At 52.7% G+C, this 16,315-nt stretch overlaps 1 protein-coding gene across 4 annotated transcripts in view; it reads right to left on the reverse strand.

Annotated features, from left to right (window-relative positions):
- The window catches only part of RPTOR (regulatory associated protein of MTOR complex 1), a 339,381-nt gene that overhangs the window by 133,536 nt on the left and 189,530 nt on the right, over positions 1 to 16,315 (reverse strand). For all 4 annotated transcript variants that reach the window (XM_028112364.2, XM_028112363.2, XM_088028098.1 and 1 more), the window contains one exon: positions 9,615 to 9,674. In XM_028112364.2, coding sequence (XP_027968165.1) covers positions 9,615 to 9,674 — 60 coding nt within the window. The remainder of the gene's footprint in view (positions 1 to 9,614; positions 9,675 to 16,315) is intronic.

Consider the following 16,315-nt stretch of genomic DNA (forward strand, 5'->3'; position numbering starts at 1 on the left):
TGTATTTATGTTGCAGAGAAAGGTACTTTTTGAATGAAGACTGGTATCTTTTGATAGCTTTTCTTTCAAACATAACACACGTGTGTGATGCCGACCTGACAGTGGAGTGAATTCTAATCACAGCTACCGGGCCTGTATAATAGGCGTGGTGGCTGCAGCCCCTGCGGCCCTCGGAGGGTCTGCGGCCCTGCAGCACACGCTGTGGGCTAGGGTGATGGCGTGGGTCAGCGCACGGGCTTCGGGCAGGCTGTCTGGCAAAGCCTTGCTCCCACTCACCCCTGCAGTGAGACACGGGGCAAATGACCTGCCTGCCCTGTGCCTCAGTTTCCCCATGGTTAGAGTGCAGATAATGACAGTGCTTCCTTTAGAGGGTTCTAGCAAGGACTACGGGAGTTAATATGTGGAGAGCCCTTAATACAGCACCTGGCACCCAGCAGGTGCTCAGTAAACATTACCTACTATTCTTCCTGATTCTCAACCAGAAGACCATGGGTTACCTTGTGTTCACAAGCAACAGCTCATGTCCTCCTACGCTCTCCTCCCTGTCCCTCCAGGGCATGGCTGAGACCGGGGCTCTGACACATGGAAGACCGCAGCTAAGTTAACCAAACGCTCACAGATTCAAAGCAAAACCAACCCCCGGATCCAAGCTTCCACTTAAGCCTGCCACCCCGGGCTCAGCGGTGGCCACGCCACGTGCGAGCTGGAGGGAGCAGGGCACAGCAGCTCACTTTATCCCAGACACAGCGCTGTTAGCTCCTTAAAATATGCTGTTGACACAATAGATGTTAATTATGAATAATTTTCGGTACACTTTGCGCCTCCAGTGATCAGAATGCTAACGAACAGCCTTGTGGAAGAGGCTCACCGGCTCCCTGATTCCCCAGTGTTTTCTGAGCACCCTAATATTTCTAGCACTGTTTAAGCGTTTCATTACTTTGTTTCAGGGCTGAAAAATGTCCCTTAATTTCCAAGCACGGATCTTATTGCCACTCTCTCCGAGGACTCGGAATATAAATATGCGCCGCAGTGGCAACATGCTTATTCATCAGGCTGCTAGGTTCGCGCAGATAATTAGAAACTGGGGGTGCTCAAAGAAGGTTCGCTCTAATTTACTTCCCGACGCAGCAGCTTAATTAGAAAACAAACTCGTTCCCCGGCTTTAAAGATTGCTAAGTAATTATAAGACCCACACACCGCCTGTATCTTCTCTCTGGTCTTGTGTCGGGACTGCAAACAACACGTTTTGCACACGTGACAAAGGTGGCAGAAGCTGGGAAGGGGTTAACACTCACTATCCTGGGGAAGCTTATGCTGAGCAGTCGCACGGTGGCAGCTGCTAAAAAGAAACCACATTTGTTACTGAATTACCACGCAGCAATTTCAAGTATGAAACCTGTCCAGCCATCTCTCCGGTGATGCAAAGAAGACCACGACCCATTCGGGTGGGGTTTCTGACCGGCAGCAGCAGGGAAGGCACTGGCCCCCCCGTCACGACGGTGCCGGGAAAGGCCGGTCTCGGAAGTGAGGCGCGGTGCCCCTTCTAGGCCCACACCTGCCGCTCTGGGTCCTGAGGCTGCTCCTGGCTCCTGGGATATGAAGTCACCGCTGTCCACCACAGGGCAGGATGGCTCATCAGCCTTGGAGACTTCAGCTCACTCAGAGCCGCACATAGAAGAAGGACAGCTTCAGGGAGTAGGAAGCAAGGGCATGTGGGTGCGGGACCCGTGCCTGCCAGCTCGGTCCACACATGCCAAGCATGGCCATGGACCAGGCCTGTGCCAGGACCATCTTTCAGCACAGAGCAAGGACCCCGGGAGGGAAGCAGGGGGCAGAGATGGACATCGTTCTTATTTTTTGCAGGTCATTAAGGAAACAAAACCAATAACCCAGGCCTGTATTCTCCATTTCATCTCTGCATTAGGACGTGTCCCTCCAGTCAGACGGCTATAGTGACCAGAGTCACTGTCACATTACAGGTGACAGAGCGGTTCTCAAGTACAAGTACTACCATGTGTTGAGAAGAAACGAGACAATAAAACCTGATGCAAAATGAAGGGCTCAGAATCCTTGAGAAGGGAGCAACACCAATAATGTCAAGTTCCAGCTCAGCTGACCGCATGTTTGTGTCCGGCCAGGAGACCACGACATGTGCCACATCCACGCGACTCATACCCTGCAGGTAGTGCACACTCTGCCTTCTGTGCTTCCTTGTGGGGGGCTTCCTTCCTCCTCCCCCCAGCACTCTATAGGGCTTACGATTTTGTTCAGCATGAACTGCTAAAGAATAAAGGAAACAGGGCCAAGGAACTGAGCAAAAGAGCCAATTCCTGTTTGGTCTTATAACTGTAATTAAAAATAAGCTACCTCACCAATTAACCTGGACCCATGACCAGGTCACCCAATGAGCTGCACCGGATGCCCACGTAACAGCCTCACAGCACATCAGGTGGCGGCCACACGCATCCCACATGGGAGAGACGGGGACAGGGACGCGCTCTGCCAGCTTTAATGCAGACGTGACCCCAGGGCCTGGGAGCCCCATGGCTCTTGGAGAGGACAGCTGGTCACAAGAAGGGGGGACACATGGAGTGCCACCCAGCTGGCCACCCGGCTCTCCCAGGTCTCACCCGGCAACCACCCCACAAGCCTCAGCAACGTTGTGTAATTGGTTTATGGAAATCTCCCAAACTATTAAAAATGTATGTACTTTTAAGTATTCTGTGGCTTCTCCAAGTATAAGCTACTTATGAATTAAAAGAACCCAAAACACTTATGGCCCCACCTGAGGCAGAGACTGGGGGGGACAATGCCTGTGTGCCCACCTTGCCAGTTCACGTGGTGGTGAAGGGGACTGCTGGGGTGGACAAGGGCCACAAGACGCTGCTTGGAAGCCCCCCCTGCCCCCAAGACAGTCGGGGGGGTGGGATGTGGCTCCTAAAGCAGGAAAGCCAACCTGCTGAAGCCGAGGCAGGGGACGGGCATCGACAACCCGCACCTGCCCAGAGTCTGAACAGTGACTCAACCCAACTGACTGATCCACACGAGCCACGGCGCTCAACTAACCGCTCACAACTCCACTTTAGGAACGTTTGGAAAAACATGACAAAAAAACCCCAAAACTCAAAAGGCTTTTGGCCAATCAGCTGTGGCCCCAGAGTGTGGTATGTGCATGCTTGGCGTACTGGAAGAAGGAACGTGGGCGCAGGCCTTGCTTTCAGAGACTACTCTCCAGGCTTCTGTGTCGGGGAGGTGATGTGATGCCAGTCACCCACGGCACACCGGTGACAAGTCTGCCCTGGAACGTGGTGCGAAGACCCTCATCCTGAGGCACAGTGGCCCTGGCCCTTTGCACAAGGCACAGCTGGCCCCAGGCCACAGCGAGGCTGGTGGGGACTGCACGTGGGAGCCCAGCTGGGCTGCGACTTCTGGAACAACCAGACCGGCCAGAGGCCTGCAGTGCCCCTCGCACACGTGGCCTATGTCTGCACAGCCAGGCCTGCCCGGCGCAGCAGGAGAGGAGGCTCCAGGTTGTGCCACGCTCAGCAATGCTCACTGTCCCCCTCCACAGCCTGGATTCCATCTCCTGTACTCGTTCACATCCTGATGAAGGACTTCACCTTGTACTTGAATTAAAACACAAAACAAAAGCCCGGTCTGAGTCTGGACTGTGGTTTTTAGCTGTAGGACCACAGATAATGTCACTTCCCGTCCTAAAGGCTCGGGGGGTTGGGGGGAGGCAAATCTGGCGAGGACGCACTGTAGCCACGAAAGCACCACTGGGGTCTCGATGAGACACTCAGCATCTCTCAGGCGAGTTCCAGGCCGAGCGCCCACGATGGGTGGGACCCGTGCAGAGGAAGGGCGACCGAACAGCTAACAGACACTGGACGCGTCTGACAATGGCGAGGGCGCGAGCACACGGCTGACGCGGGAGGAGAGGGCAGTCAGGCCTCGGTCGCCGCGCTGTGCACCTCATGTCATCTGTTAGGTTCTGAGCCATAGCACAGGACAACCACGGGCACGACGTATCTTTGCGGGCATGTGGTGCAAACATTCGAGTCAGCAGTGCGGGCGGGGCCCCAAGCCACCGGGTGAGGGGAGATGGGTATGGCCCCCGAGAGAGGGAGCCGGACAGCCACCGACACCAAGAGCTGCCCAGGGTGAGGAGAATCCAATGAGATGCTCTTCCCAGGAACGTTCTCTGAATACAGAAGCCATGGCGGCCTGGACGGCTTGGTTAAACACAGATATGCCGCGCTCCTGCCTCGCCTGCTAACTGCACACCCAAACCTGCTTATTGAAAGAGCTTCTTACGGATTGCAAGCACTACTGGGGAAAAATCTAAACATTAAAAAGATAGGTTAACAGCATTTTCTTATAAATGGAGAAACCTCGGGGCGCCTGGGTGGCTCAGTTGGTGAAGCATCTGCCTTCGGCTTGGGCCTTGATCCCGGGGTCCTGGGATGGAGCCCCGCATCTGATTCTCTGCTCCACGGGGAGTCTGCTTCTCCCTCTGCCTGCCGCCCCCCTGCCCCGTGCCTGTGCTCTCGCTCTCTCTCAAATAAATAAGTAAAATATTTTAAAAAAACAAACTAACCTGTATTTCCTCAGAAACAGATCTGACGGTCATTACCTCTAGGTCTCTGGGAGCTTCACGTCCGGACTTTGTCCTGGTGTTCTGTAATTCTAAAGTTTGGAATCTGTCCTGGCACAACCACAGGAACACAACCCAACACTCACAGTCAGTGTCGCCTCTGCCGAGTGACAAGGGAGAGCCGCCAGACCAGGTGTGCTGGTGGGTGTGTCTCGGCTCAACTAAGCGGACTTGCCCCGAGAGACCAGTGACTCAGACCCAAATCAACACATCGCAAACAATTACTGCGGTAAAGACCCGAGGTTCCCAAACGACCTGCTCGTACCTCCTCCAGCCCCACCACAAGCCCCAAATCATGCTCCATCCCCAAGGCCCTGAGGGACAAGTGGATCTCATTCTGGGACGCCACAGCCCATCCCAAGTAACCTGGACACTGAGCTTCCAAAAATGCAGACCTCCCTGAAATGAGGACCACCTCTTCTCAACTGCAGAGGTGAACCGTGGATACAGAATTCTCCCAAAGTCGCGTGGCGGCATCCAGCTGATTGTGAACAGGATAGGTGTGTGAGGGCATCTTCCTCCCCCAGCCCATCCTGCCACCCCGAGGAAGGCGGCAAGGAGACACGTGTTCTGGGTGCGGGCTGGCTCCCGCAGAGAGCTGCCAGCACACATAAGCCCCTGGCCAGGCTGGGGCAGACAGGAGGCGTGAGAGCTGTCCTGCGAGTGGAGCTCCTCAGCACTGGGCCGGGCTGCAGGCCGCGGCCGACCGCTCCAGGTCCGTATTCTTTCCAGCCCCTGTCTGCACTCAGGAAGCACTGCGAGACGTGCTGCTGTCCGCGTTAACTATGTTTTTCTTTTTAAATTAAAAAGAAGAAAAATCACACACTCCAGCTCCCCGCATCTGACCAACCGTGTGGCATCCCTGGGTGCGGGAGGTAGGCGGAGACGGGGACAGGGTGTGCTGGCCCACGGAAGTGAATGTGAGCATGCACGCCCTCAGCGCTGGGCGGACGTAAACCGCAGTGTTCCTGGGAAAGGCACCAGCCTGGGCAAAGTCCGACATCAGGAGTCAGGAAAACAACACTTGATGAAAACTCCTAACAACGTAAAGTATAAGGGTGCTTCCTTCTATTTTGCAATCCTCATTATCCAGTCTTCATAGTGAGCATGAAGCTGCTTCCCACGAAACAACAGGCACCTTTCACAGGAGAGCCAGGTGCTTTCCCAATCCTGGCTTCAGGGTCCTTCCCACACCTCCCCCCCCCCCCCCCCCCCCACCTTCTCCAGCCGGGTCGTTCCTGCTGCGCCTTCCCGGAGTCAATCTGTCCCGTACTCCTTCACACAGTTTCTCACTTCCCCACGTTACGTTTTAATTTTGTTTTCTGCGTTGTCATATAGTAAAGTGGCTCTTTTGGTTGTGCGGTTCCCTGATTTTACAGCATGTGCAGATCTGCGCGACCACAAGCAGGATGGTGAACATCCCTTCACCCCACATTCCCTCACACTGCCATCTCTGACCCCATAGTTGTGTCTTCTCCAGAAGGGCACGCGAATGCAATCAGACCGGATGTCGGCCCTGGAGCTGCCGGCCGTCACTCCACACGGTGCTTCCGGGGCCACCCATGTGGTCATGTATCAGATGTCCCCCCATTTCCTGCTGGCTGTACCCCGCTAGACGATGCACATTCTGCTTATTCATTCACCCCAAGGGCATTCTGGTCTTTCCAGTTTTCAGTGGTGATGAATAAAGCCACACAAACACTCTCGCACGGGTGCTTGTGTGGACAGTTTCGTTCCTGTGGGATGAATGCCCGGGAGTGGGACCGCGGTCCCATGGGGCCATCTTCCTACGGCGTGGCTGTCCCGCTCGCCTCCGCAGCAGGGGCTGTGGGAGTGCTGCTCGCCCGGCACCCTCGCCAGCCTTGTTTGTTTCATTAACCTACCTTGCGGGGATGTTGCGGTTTCTTGTGGCTTTAATTTGCATTTCCCTCATGGTTAATGATTTTGAGCATCTTTTCCTAGGCTTATTGGCCATTCTTAAATTCTCTTTGGTAAAGTATCTCTTCAGGTCTTTTTCCATTTTTGAATTTTTTTTTTAATTTTTGCTTTGAGATATCTTTATATACTGTGGATACGAGTCCTCTGTCGGCTAGGTGGTTTGCAAATATTTTCCCCAAATCTGCGGCTTGTCTCCTCACTGTCTGAGCAGTGTCTTTCAGAGACTAAACATTTTAAATTTTGATGAAGTCCAATTTCACAATTGTTTTCTTTTGCGGGTCGTGCTTCAGGTGTCAAGCTGCTGCGCACATTTTACATCTGAGAGAGTGACAGGACGGGAGCCGGCTGTCCTGACACGGTCCGGGTGAGGGGAGGCCTTCCTGCAGGAGGAGCAGAGACCTCGGAGGCCTGGCTGCCCCACCGGCCCTGCCGCGGTGCGAGATGCCACCAGGAAGCACAGCGGACTGAATGCCAGGCTTCTCTCCAGTACAATCAGGAGGCTTAACTAAATAACTGAAAAAATACGTATTTTTCATTTATGTGATTTTTAATAGCTCCTTTCATTTGGAAGAACTCAGAACATGTGGTGCTGCTGCTCCTGTGTGGCTCAGCGAACACGAGCAGAGTTTGGTTGGGAGGGACGGGGACGGGACAAGGCAGCACCCAGACACGGGGGCAGCGGCGGGGTTCACGCCCTGCCTGGTGGGGGAGGACACACAAGTCTCCCTCACTCACAGGCCGGTGGGAAGTAGAACAAGACCTCTCTGGACAGGACACCAGGCACAACCTCCCCGTGATGGAATGTACCGCTGCCACCCCCTCACCGGGTAAGGTCGGAGAACTGGTCCGTATACGGCCACGTGAGCACAGGTAATAGAAGGAAACGGGGTCCGAGAGCGCGTGCGCAGCGGACTGGCACGCGGAGCTCCCGGGTGGCTCTGCAATCTCTGCGATCCCGACAGGAGACTCAAGCAAGCCGACTGGTTGACCAGACCTAAAGTTTTTCTCCACGTGATGTTTCTCCAGGCTTATGCTGTTTGCTTAGCATTTATAAACGGTTTTTTGGGTCACTGTGCCTGGAGGTGAAACCGGCTTAGAGTCTGGAGGAGCGCCAGGAGGGCGAGCAGAGGCGCCCCGAGCCAGCAGGCCGCCAGGAGAGCAGAGCAGAGCGTGACCGGGACGTGGGCGTACGCAGAGCACTCCAACCCCCGTGTCGCCCAGCCCGTGTGTGTCACAGCCCCCCACCCGCCCTGCTTCCTGACCACGAGTGTGCACTGCAGGCAGGGACCACACAGCGGAGGCAGGGAGGGGGCACGTGCCGAGCGGGCACGAGCGCCGTCACTATAGCTGGTCATCACCAGCTTGTGATCTGAGAACCCTGCAGCTCGCGTCAGCAGCCCCTGCTTCTGGCCACCGTGCCTGTCCCTGACCCACAGAACACATCTGACTCCCTGCCTGCTGCCTGGCCCTGGTGCTCCTGCTCTCCGGCGATTCCAGGTTGCCTGCACCTCACCTGTCAGCACACCTCAACCCCACAGCCCTGCCTTTGCCTTTCCAGCGCAGGCCGGCGCCACCCAGTGTTGCGCTGATCCCTGCCACCATACCCCATCTTGCTTGTGAACAAAAGCACCCTGAAGTAGACCAGACCAGTTACATGATTTCCTTAGACTTCTACTCACAACTTGCACAGAGCAATTATACTCAGTGAATTGTTTGCAGGTGCCCTATAGTTTCTTGATTATTTTACAGGCATTCCATGTCTCTGTATTCTCGCAGGAAAATTTAAAAGATGGAAAGAAACCCAAGTCAGTTAACACAGCTCCGCACCCGTGCCTTCCCGCCCCTCCCGCTCCTGCCCCAACCCGGCCTTCCCGCTCCTCCCGCGCCAGGGCCGCCCCGCTCCTCCCGCGCCAGGGCCGCCCCGCTCGTGGGTGAACAACGGACCCAGCGTTTCATGCCTGTTTCACCTGTGCTCACACGCAGAGTCATGTGCGGTCTGAAAACACTCGCGGCAGTCTCCTCGTGTACCGGTCTCTGTCTGCTCCTCCCACCAACAGCACAGCAGGCAGAGACCGGAGCTTCCGCAGGGCCGCAATCCCCGGCAGGACCCGTCCCCCCAGGCCCGTGATGGTGGACACTTAGGCATAACTTTCTTGTCTATTTCCCTGACACACAGGCAAGTCGTTTTCCAGGAGAGAAACCCAGAAGTATATTTGCTTTTCCTCCCTGATTTAATTAAACCCAGGCCTTAGCTGTTCTCACCCACGATTTTGTGTATCAAGACTTAGAAAACCATTATCTTGTATGTTAATTCTAGAAGGAATGGTGTCCAGGGCAGAGGATTTAAGAACAACTACCTAGATGAACCAGGATGAGTCACGGTGAGTCTCGTGAACACACACACACCCACGCGCATGCACGTGCAAGCACACCCGCGACGCAGGTTAAGTCTAGAGCCACAGAGTAGTTCGCACCTAAGGAGGTCCACCACAGGAGGCAGCCGGGCCGCCCATTGACCTGGAAGGATGAGGAGAGGCCACACAACCACAGTGCACCGTGAAGGACACTGCTGGACTGGACTGGGGCATTTGCCCTGATGCAGAACACAGAACAGGGGCAGGGGGCTTGCAGAATATGAATGGGGAATTGGGGGAAATCGGGTAGGTGCTAGGCCATGACCCAGCTACTGCAGTCGGGTAGCAGAGACAACCTCTGTGTGCAGCCATACGTTTTTGCTTTGACTTAGTGTTGGGAGTATTTGTCAATGTTCAAAAGTATTCAGCTTTTATTCTGTTCTTTTAATATGGCCTTCCATGGAGACATGTCCTACGCTGATCACCAGCACAAGTGCTACGCTGATCACCAGCACAACAACACGGCCTTCGCCAGAGAACAAAAGCGCACACCCACACACAAGGGAAACATCCCCTCGCTGACTGGAAGTGCCCCTGAGAATGAACAGCACTCAAAGAACCCCCCTCAGACCCCGAAAGCTGCACAGCTTAAAAATCTTACTTACTTTTCTATTAAATCCAGTGTGACCCCAGGCACCAGACTAACACATTTCTGCATGCAAAACCTGCAGAGAAAGGAGAGAAAGTGAGTCACACTGAGGGGGCATTTAACGGGAAATACAACAGTCCCCCAGGGATGTGAGGGCCTACAGGTGGGGGCGGAGGTTTCTTAATCCTGGCAGCTTCGAGATTTATGAAGAAAACCCGACTGCCAGCCTGTCAGTGGAGGGAGAGAAACCCGACACAGGGTCCCTGGGGAGAGGCCCAGGTAAGACAGGAAAGGGAGCATCTGCCCAAAGAATGGACACACTGGCTTCTCTTCCCTTTATTTCTTCTTAAGAAAGCAAGCTGGGGTGAGGGTTGGCAGGATGAGCGAGCATGAATGACTTTCAGGCACACAAAGGAAAATGTGGGAGGAAACACAGAACAGCGAATTCCGTTCTATCACTTGGTTATCATGCACCTGACTGTGTCACACTGAGACTGGACTGCAGCAGGCCACCCGGCCGGACAGCAAGTGCACTAACGGGGGGCAGGAAGCCACCCCTCTGCCTCCCGCCCGGGCTGCTGGTACACAGCAGGGAAGAAGCAACCGCAGCACTGAGTAAGAAGGCAACTCAGAGCTTTTAGCGGGAGAAATGTGAAACGTGTGATTACGCTCCAACCACCCAGCAAGCACATGGCAGGCACGCACAGCTACAGGAAGCACCTCCGGGCATCACTAGCTGGACACGGGAAGTGGAAGAAGGCCAGTGGGCCCACGGGGAGGGACGTGTACAAGCGCCGGGCCACGTTCGGGGAGACAAGGCGTGACACGTGCGAGGTGGCCGGGTAGGAAGGGTGACAGAGAGACAGGAGGGATGACAGCTGTGAGGACAGGCGGCTCCCAAGGGTGGCCCCCGGCGGGGAGGGATGTGGAGCTGGCTGCCAGGACCCCTGGGCACCAAGCCGGCCGGGCGCACCCCCTCTGGAAGCCAGGCCTCACCCGCCATCCGCCCGCCAGCAGAAACGAAGTTATTTTCCTGGTTGTGGCTTCGGTAGTGGGGGCTCTCTTGTTCACAGAAGAAACAGAGTGACGGCCACACCTGCCGACGGAGGGAGCGGCCCCTCTCAGCGGGCACAAATGGTTCGTGGCCTCTGTGCTCCCTCCAGCCAGTCAATTGCATGCCAAGCAAATCCTGTTTCCGCTGATTTCAGATGGTTCTGCGCTCCCCCTACCGCCGCCCCCACACCGTCACCCCCGCGGCACCAGGGCACACGCAGCACCCCTGCCCCCCCCCCGCCCCCCGTGCACCGTCACCCCCGCAGCACCAGGGCACACGCAGCTCCTCTGGCGGGTTCAAGTAAATCAGAATCTCTTGGTGGATAAAGATGATCTTCAGGAAAGGCATTTTCCAGTCTAATTCTGGGTCCTACGCAAACGGTGCCACTTTGTCATTTGTCTTTTTATCTATAACGTACTTAACCACTGGCACTTCTGTATTCCAGTGATGACAGGATAATTTGTATCAGACTAGTCCTTTTATCAATAATAATAATCAGCTCTGGACAAAATAGAAAAAACAGCCATGTAAAAGCACCAAGAAACAAACGGATGCAGGCAGAAACAGAAGGGATGTGGTCCTTACCAGAGCAACTCTGGGCCAGTCCGCCCCTACCCAGCGGGTCCCGTGGGCATGCCCAATCCACACAGCACGCGTGGCAATACTCAACCGGAAAGTGGCCACCTCCCCGGCTGAGCGTCTCCTGAGTCCCCCGGCTGACCGCTGCCCAGCACACGCGTGGGCTGAGACTCCCGGGGGCCCCGTGATGACAGTAACCGGGGGGCTGCACTGAGATGGTCACCATGTGCTCCCAGGATGCACACCGGCAGGGAGAGCCAGCCCACCACATCAAGGGGGCTCGATCACCCCTGGCCCTCCACTGACCAGGCTCCAGGGCTCAGAGCCACACCCCAGCACTAAGAGCAAAGCCAGAGGACACCAGTGTGCTACCACCAAGCCGCCCGCAAGCCCAGAGCCAGATGCTCCGTGGACTATCTTGTTGAAGCTCCCACAGCGGAGTGTCCTCTCTAAAACCAAGAAGAAAAACAGGTAATAAAAGCAGATCCAGAGTTGGCCAGATTTTGGAATCAGCAAAGACTTTTATTTTTGGTCTCGGCCCGCAGGATGCCAGCAGCACCCTGACCCCAGCTGTGATAACCAAAGATGTCCCCCAGTGCTGCTGAATGTCCCCTCAGGGGCAGAATCACCACAGTCGAGAGATAAATCCCTATGCCAAACACCAGGTATCTCTCACATTTTCCAGAACAGTCTCTCTGCTTCCACTCCTACCTGCCCTGCCTACCCCTCTACCCAGCAGCCAGGGCAAGCCTTTTAAGAGGTACTGTTACAAAAAATGTTGAAATAAGTCATTCCATCTGCCTAAAACCCTCCAGAGGCCTCCTGCCTCTCAGAACAAAATGCCGAGTCCTCACCTAGGCCTACCACGGAAGGCCCTGCAGGCCCTGACCACTGCTCTGACTTCACTTCCTCCTGGTTACCCTTGCTCGCCCTGCTCCATTCATCCTGACAGCTGCTGTTCCTCCAACACACCAAGCAGAGACCCCCTCAGGGCCTTTGCACTTGCTGTTCCCATGGCCTGCAGTATCCTTGCCCCAGAAAACTAAGATTTACTCCTTTATTTTATCTAGATTTCGACGTCCTCTACCAGCCTAAGGAAAACAACACCTCCATTGTCTCTCCCCTCACTCTGCTTTTTAACACGAGCATTTCTCACTCCCCAATGTTTTATCATATAGCTGTTTGTATCTCGTCTTTACCACGAAGGTAAGTTCAGGGGGTAAAAGGACTTCTCTCATCTTGTTCATGACTACAACCCCAGTGCCTAGGATGGTGCTCGATGCACAGTTCCGTTACCTGATAAATACTTAAGTGACTGAATACAGTACGAGACTGATGTGGCAGTTTTTATGGGTTTCTAATATTTCACCTATATTCTTGTTTTCCTGTCACTCTTGAAAGCAAGTAGCTTCAAGATTTTATGAAGAACAAGTTAATGTTTAAAAAAAACCAGCTCTGTAACCTCATAAAGTATCATGTAACTGCTCGATGTTGTGTCTGAGAATGGAAAGACATTAAATATTTTCAGCTGTATTTTAAATTTTGTTTACTGTTTTCCTTGCTGTACGAAACTTAAAATCTGTGTTTAATAAAACCTATCACTGCCTTTATGGCTTTTTAATTGTCCTAGCTGGTCATTTTCCCAGTACTTTTGTGTTTTCCTTTTCACATCTGAGTCTTTGTTATGTCTGGAATTTATTTTATTATGTTAAGAGGGAGGGATTTAAAAACTTCAAACGGTGATACTGTGCCCCAAATTCTAGATACTGAGCAATTCATTCTTTTTCCGAATTATACATTCTGATACATACAGATTCTGTTTCTGGAACGAGATCTCTATTCTGTTCCATTGGCGTGAAAGTCCACACTCTTATTTCAACTGTACCTTCAAAATGCACTGGTAACTGGTAGGACAAGTCTTCTTTCACAAATCTGCTTTTTATTTAAAAATTTTAATGGCCATTCTCAAACATTTGTTCTTCCACTTGACCTTTAAAATCAACTTGTCAATATTGTGTTGAATTTATGGTTTAATTTAGGGAGAATTTATAACCTTAATTTCCTGGGTCTCACCATGGAATCATGTGGCCAAGTCCTCCTTTTATTCAACTTCCTTTCATTTCAATCCGTAAAGTTTTATGGGATTTTAATATCTATGCATGCAGTGTGTTCTGAGCCAGCTCATGTTCCTGTCATTGTCTGTTACTGTCGCTGTTATAAATCTGATTCCTTTCCTTCCTAGTATCTACTTGCTGGCTATTTTTAATATATAGAAAAAGGAACACGTTTTAAACAATTATTGTGAAAAATACCATATGTGAAAAGCATAAAACGTAGATGTGACTTTAAGCAGTAATAAGGTCAGTACAACCAGCACCCAGATGAAGAAACGGTGCACCCCCAGTCTCCACAGCCCCGTGCGCCCCAGGCGTCTGCCGTGCTCTCAGGATGCAGTGCTCACCCGCAGTGCTCTCTGCACGTGCGCTTGGTCAACAGCGGCCACTGCTGGTAGTCTTCCCATGTGTTCTAACTTTTGTTTTTTGCAAAGCTGAGGTTCAGACCACACACAAATAATGCAACTTTGCCTTCTCCGTAGATGTACACTTTCATGTTGATTTCTCATCTAAATATGATACTGACTCGCGTTTCCAGAACAATGTGTTGGAGGAACCAGAGTCCGTCCACGCCCTTCTCTGGGTTCTAATCGCACCGACGGAGACACAGAGTGATGCAAGCAGCTGGTGTGGAAGAGATTCACACAAAGCAAGTAGCCTTCTATTTTTGTTACAAGTTTTTATTAAAATTCATTTTCAATTTTATCAAGTTAACGTTTTTCACCCATTAATATGATGAATCATGTTAATAGGCAGCCTAATGGAAAGTCGTCAAAGCCGTCCTGGAATGGATTTCATGGCGGAAGTTCACTCCTCCCCTCCTGCACCGCAGGGTCCTGGTCACTAACAGTTTATTCTGCACTCAACGGTAGCAGATGTGTGTGCGTGTGTGAGCCTGTGTGCATGCCCGTGTAAGTCTGTGTACGCACATGTGTACGTGTCTGTTTCGCTGTGTGCACGAGCCTGTGTGTGAGCCAGTGTGCACGCACGTACATATGTATGCCCGTGTGCACATGTGTGTAAGTCTGTGTACACACACGTATGTGTCTGTATCGCTGTGTGCACGAGCCTGTGTGAGACTGTGCACGCACGTACATATGTATGCCTGTGTGTACACGTGTGTCGCTGTGTGACTCTGTGCACGTGTGTGTGTGTGCATGTGTGCGCACATACCATGTGTCACGGTTGGTGCCCCCGCCATGGTAACCTCTGGAACAGGACACAGAAGCGTGCCCAAGGTGAAGTGTGCTGTGTGCTCACACGCTGCTGTTACCATCTGCTCCCTTCTGTATTTCAAGAACAATTACCTGTATGTTGAATCTTCATTCTTCTATTTGTCACGCTTCTCATTTTTTATTGCTTTCCATTTCCTGTAACACCTACTCACTGATACCTGATTTTAAGGTCACTTAAATTTTAGAATTAAATTTTATTTCTTAAACCTTTTCCTTCCCTTTTTTAGTTCTCTTTTCAACCTGATGTATTATTTTGTCATCTTAATATTTATCTTTTTGTTCCACGGAGATGATTTTTATATAATTTCATGGAAGGCACAAGGCACATGCTGCCTCCTCTGCCCAGAGACAGGACAGCTCCTGATTATTCATAGGTCTCTCCTGGCCACAGCTGAGGCCATGCAGAAGAGGGGACACAGAGTGGGGGCACTTATCAGGAAGACCAAACACTGGACAGAGGGTGGGCACTTTTGGCTCCACGCAGGACCTCCACCCTCCGGGAGGCGGGGAGGGGGCTGGAGACTGAGCACCAGAAAAACTGTCCAAGCAGGAGATGGGAGAGCTTCCAGGTTCGGGACACCAATTCTTCCTGGGGGGTGGCGCACCTCGGCCCTCGCCAACAAGCAGGTGCCCTGCTCCTCTAAAAGACATGCCTCCTGGAAGTCTTGCTCTCAGTGCTCCGTGCCGCCCCCGCACGCAGCCTGCCCCTGGTCACAGCTGGGTGACAAAGGAAGGACCTGTGGAGCTCAGGCCCACAGCGGACTGCTGTTCAAATCCGACGTGCGTTCTGGGTTCTGACCAGAGGTCGTGCTTGGCGGGGGAGATGGGCCGGGCACTGTGTTCACGGGCAGCACGTGGCACCTCTCAGAGCCCTCGACCTAGATGCCAGGGAGCTTTCATGTCCCGGACTGTTTGCTCCAAGACCTCTCCCACAAGAAGCACCCTGCCAGAGACGTGGAGCTTTGAATATTCCCTTTTTAAAAAGAACTTGGGGGGACAGCTCAGAGGAGCAATAAACACACTTAAAACAAGCACATTCTTCGGCATTTCATTTAATCCAGCAGGTTTCAAAAAACAGAATCCCACATGAAACCAGGGTGTCCACCACCTAGTATTTGTAACTAAATTAAAAGTCTGCCACTTGGTATCATTAGGTCCTAATTTACTAACTTTAAATAGCTGCCCTTCCAAAGATACAGAGTGGCTTCCTCTCCTGAGGGGTGTCCAGGCTGGGAACGAGGACAAGACGCTATTTCGGGGCTGCCCTGCTTCTGAAGCAAGGCCGCAGAAAACAAAGAGGATTATTCCATCAGTCAGGGGAGCATGACACCCCTTCATCTGAGCTTTCTGCCCTGCCAGTGAGCTGACCCCGACGGTCTCCTGGCCACAGCCCTGGGGCCAGGCACTGGCGGGGGGCTCCTGTGCCCCCAGAAGTACCCGCCCTGTGTGCGAGCCTGGCCCGCCATTGGACGCAGCGTGCAAGGGATCAGTGTAAACTTCGCAAGGGTTCTGTCTTTTTAGTATGGAAGAGATTAAAATGTCAAGACAACTGCGGTTAAAAGGAAAATGTCTTTTAAAAAATGCATAGTTAAATACTTGGGGGTAAATATGTCTGTAATTTACTACAAATAGTCATAGACACAAAACAATGAAGCAAATAACAATTGTAAAATTTGTAAAATTGGGGTGATGAGCACACGGGGATTCATTTCATTATTCTCTCCAATGTTCTTCA

Source organism: Eumetopias jubatus, unplaced genomic scaffold (assembly GCF_037043125.1).
Source record: "Eumetopias jubatus isolate StellerSeaLion01/CBP00866 unplaced genomic scaffold, mEumJub1_p1.0 scaffold_10, whole genome shotgun sequence".
NCBI classification, from domain to species: Eukaryota; Metazoa; Chordata; class Mammalia; order Carnivora; family Otariidae; genus Eumetopias; species Eumetopias jubatus.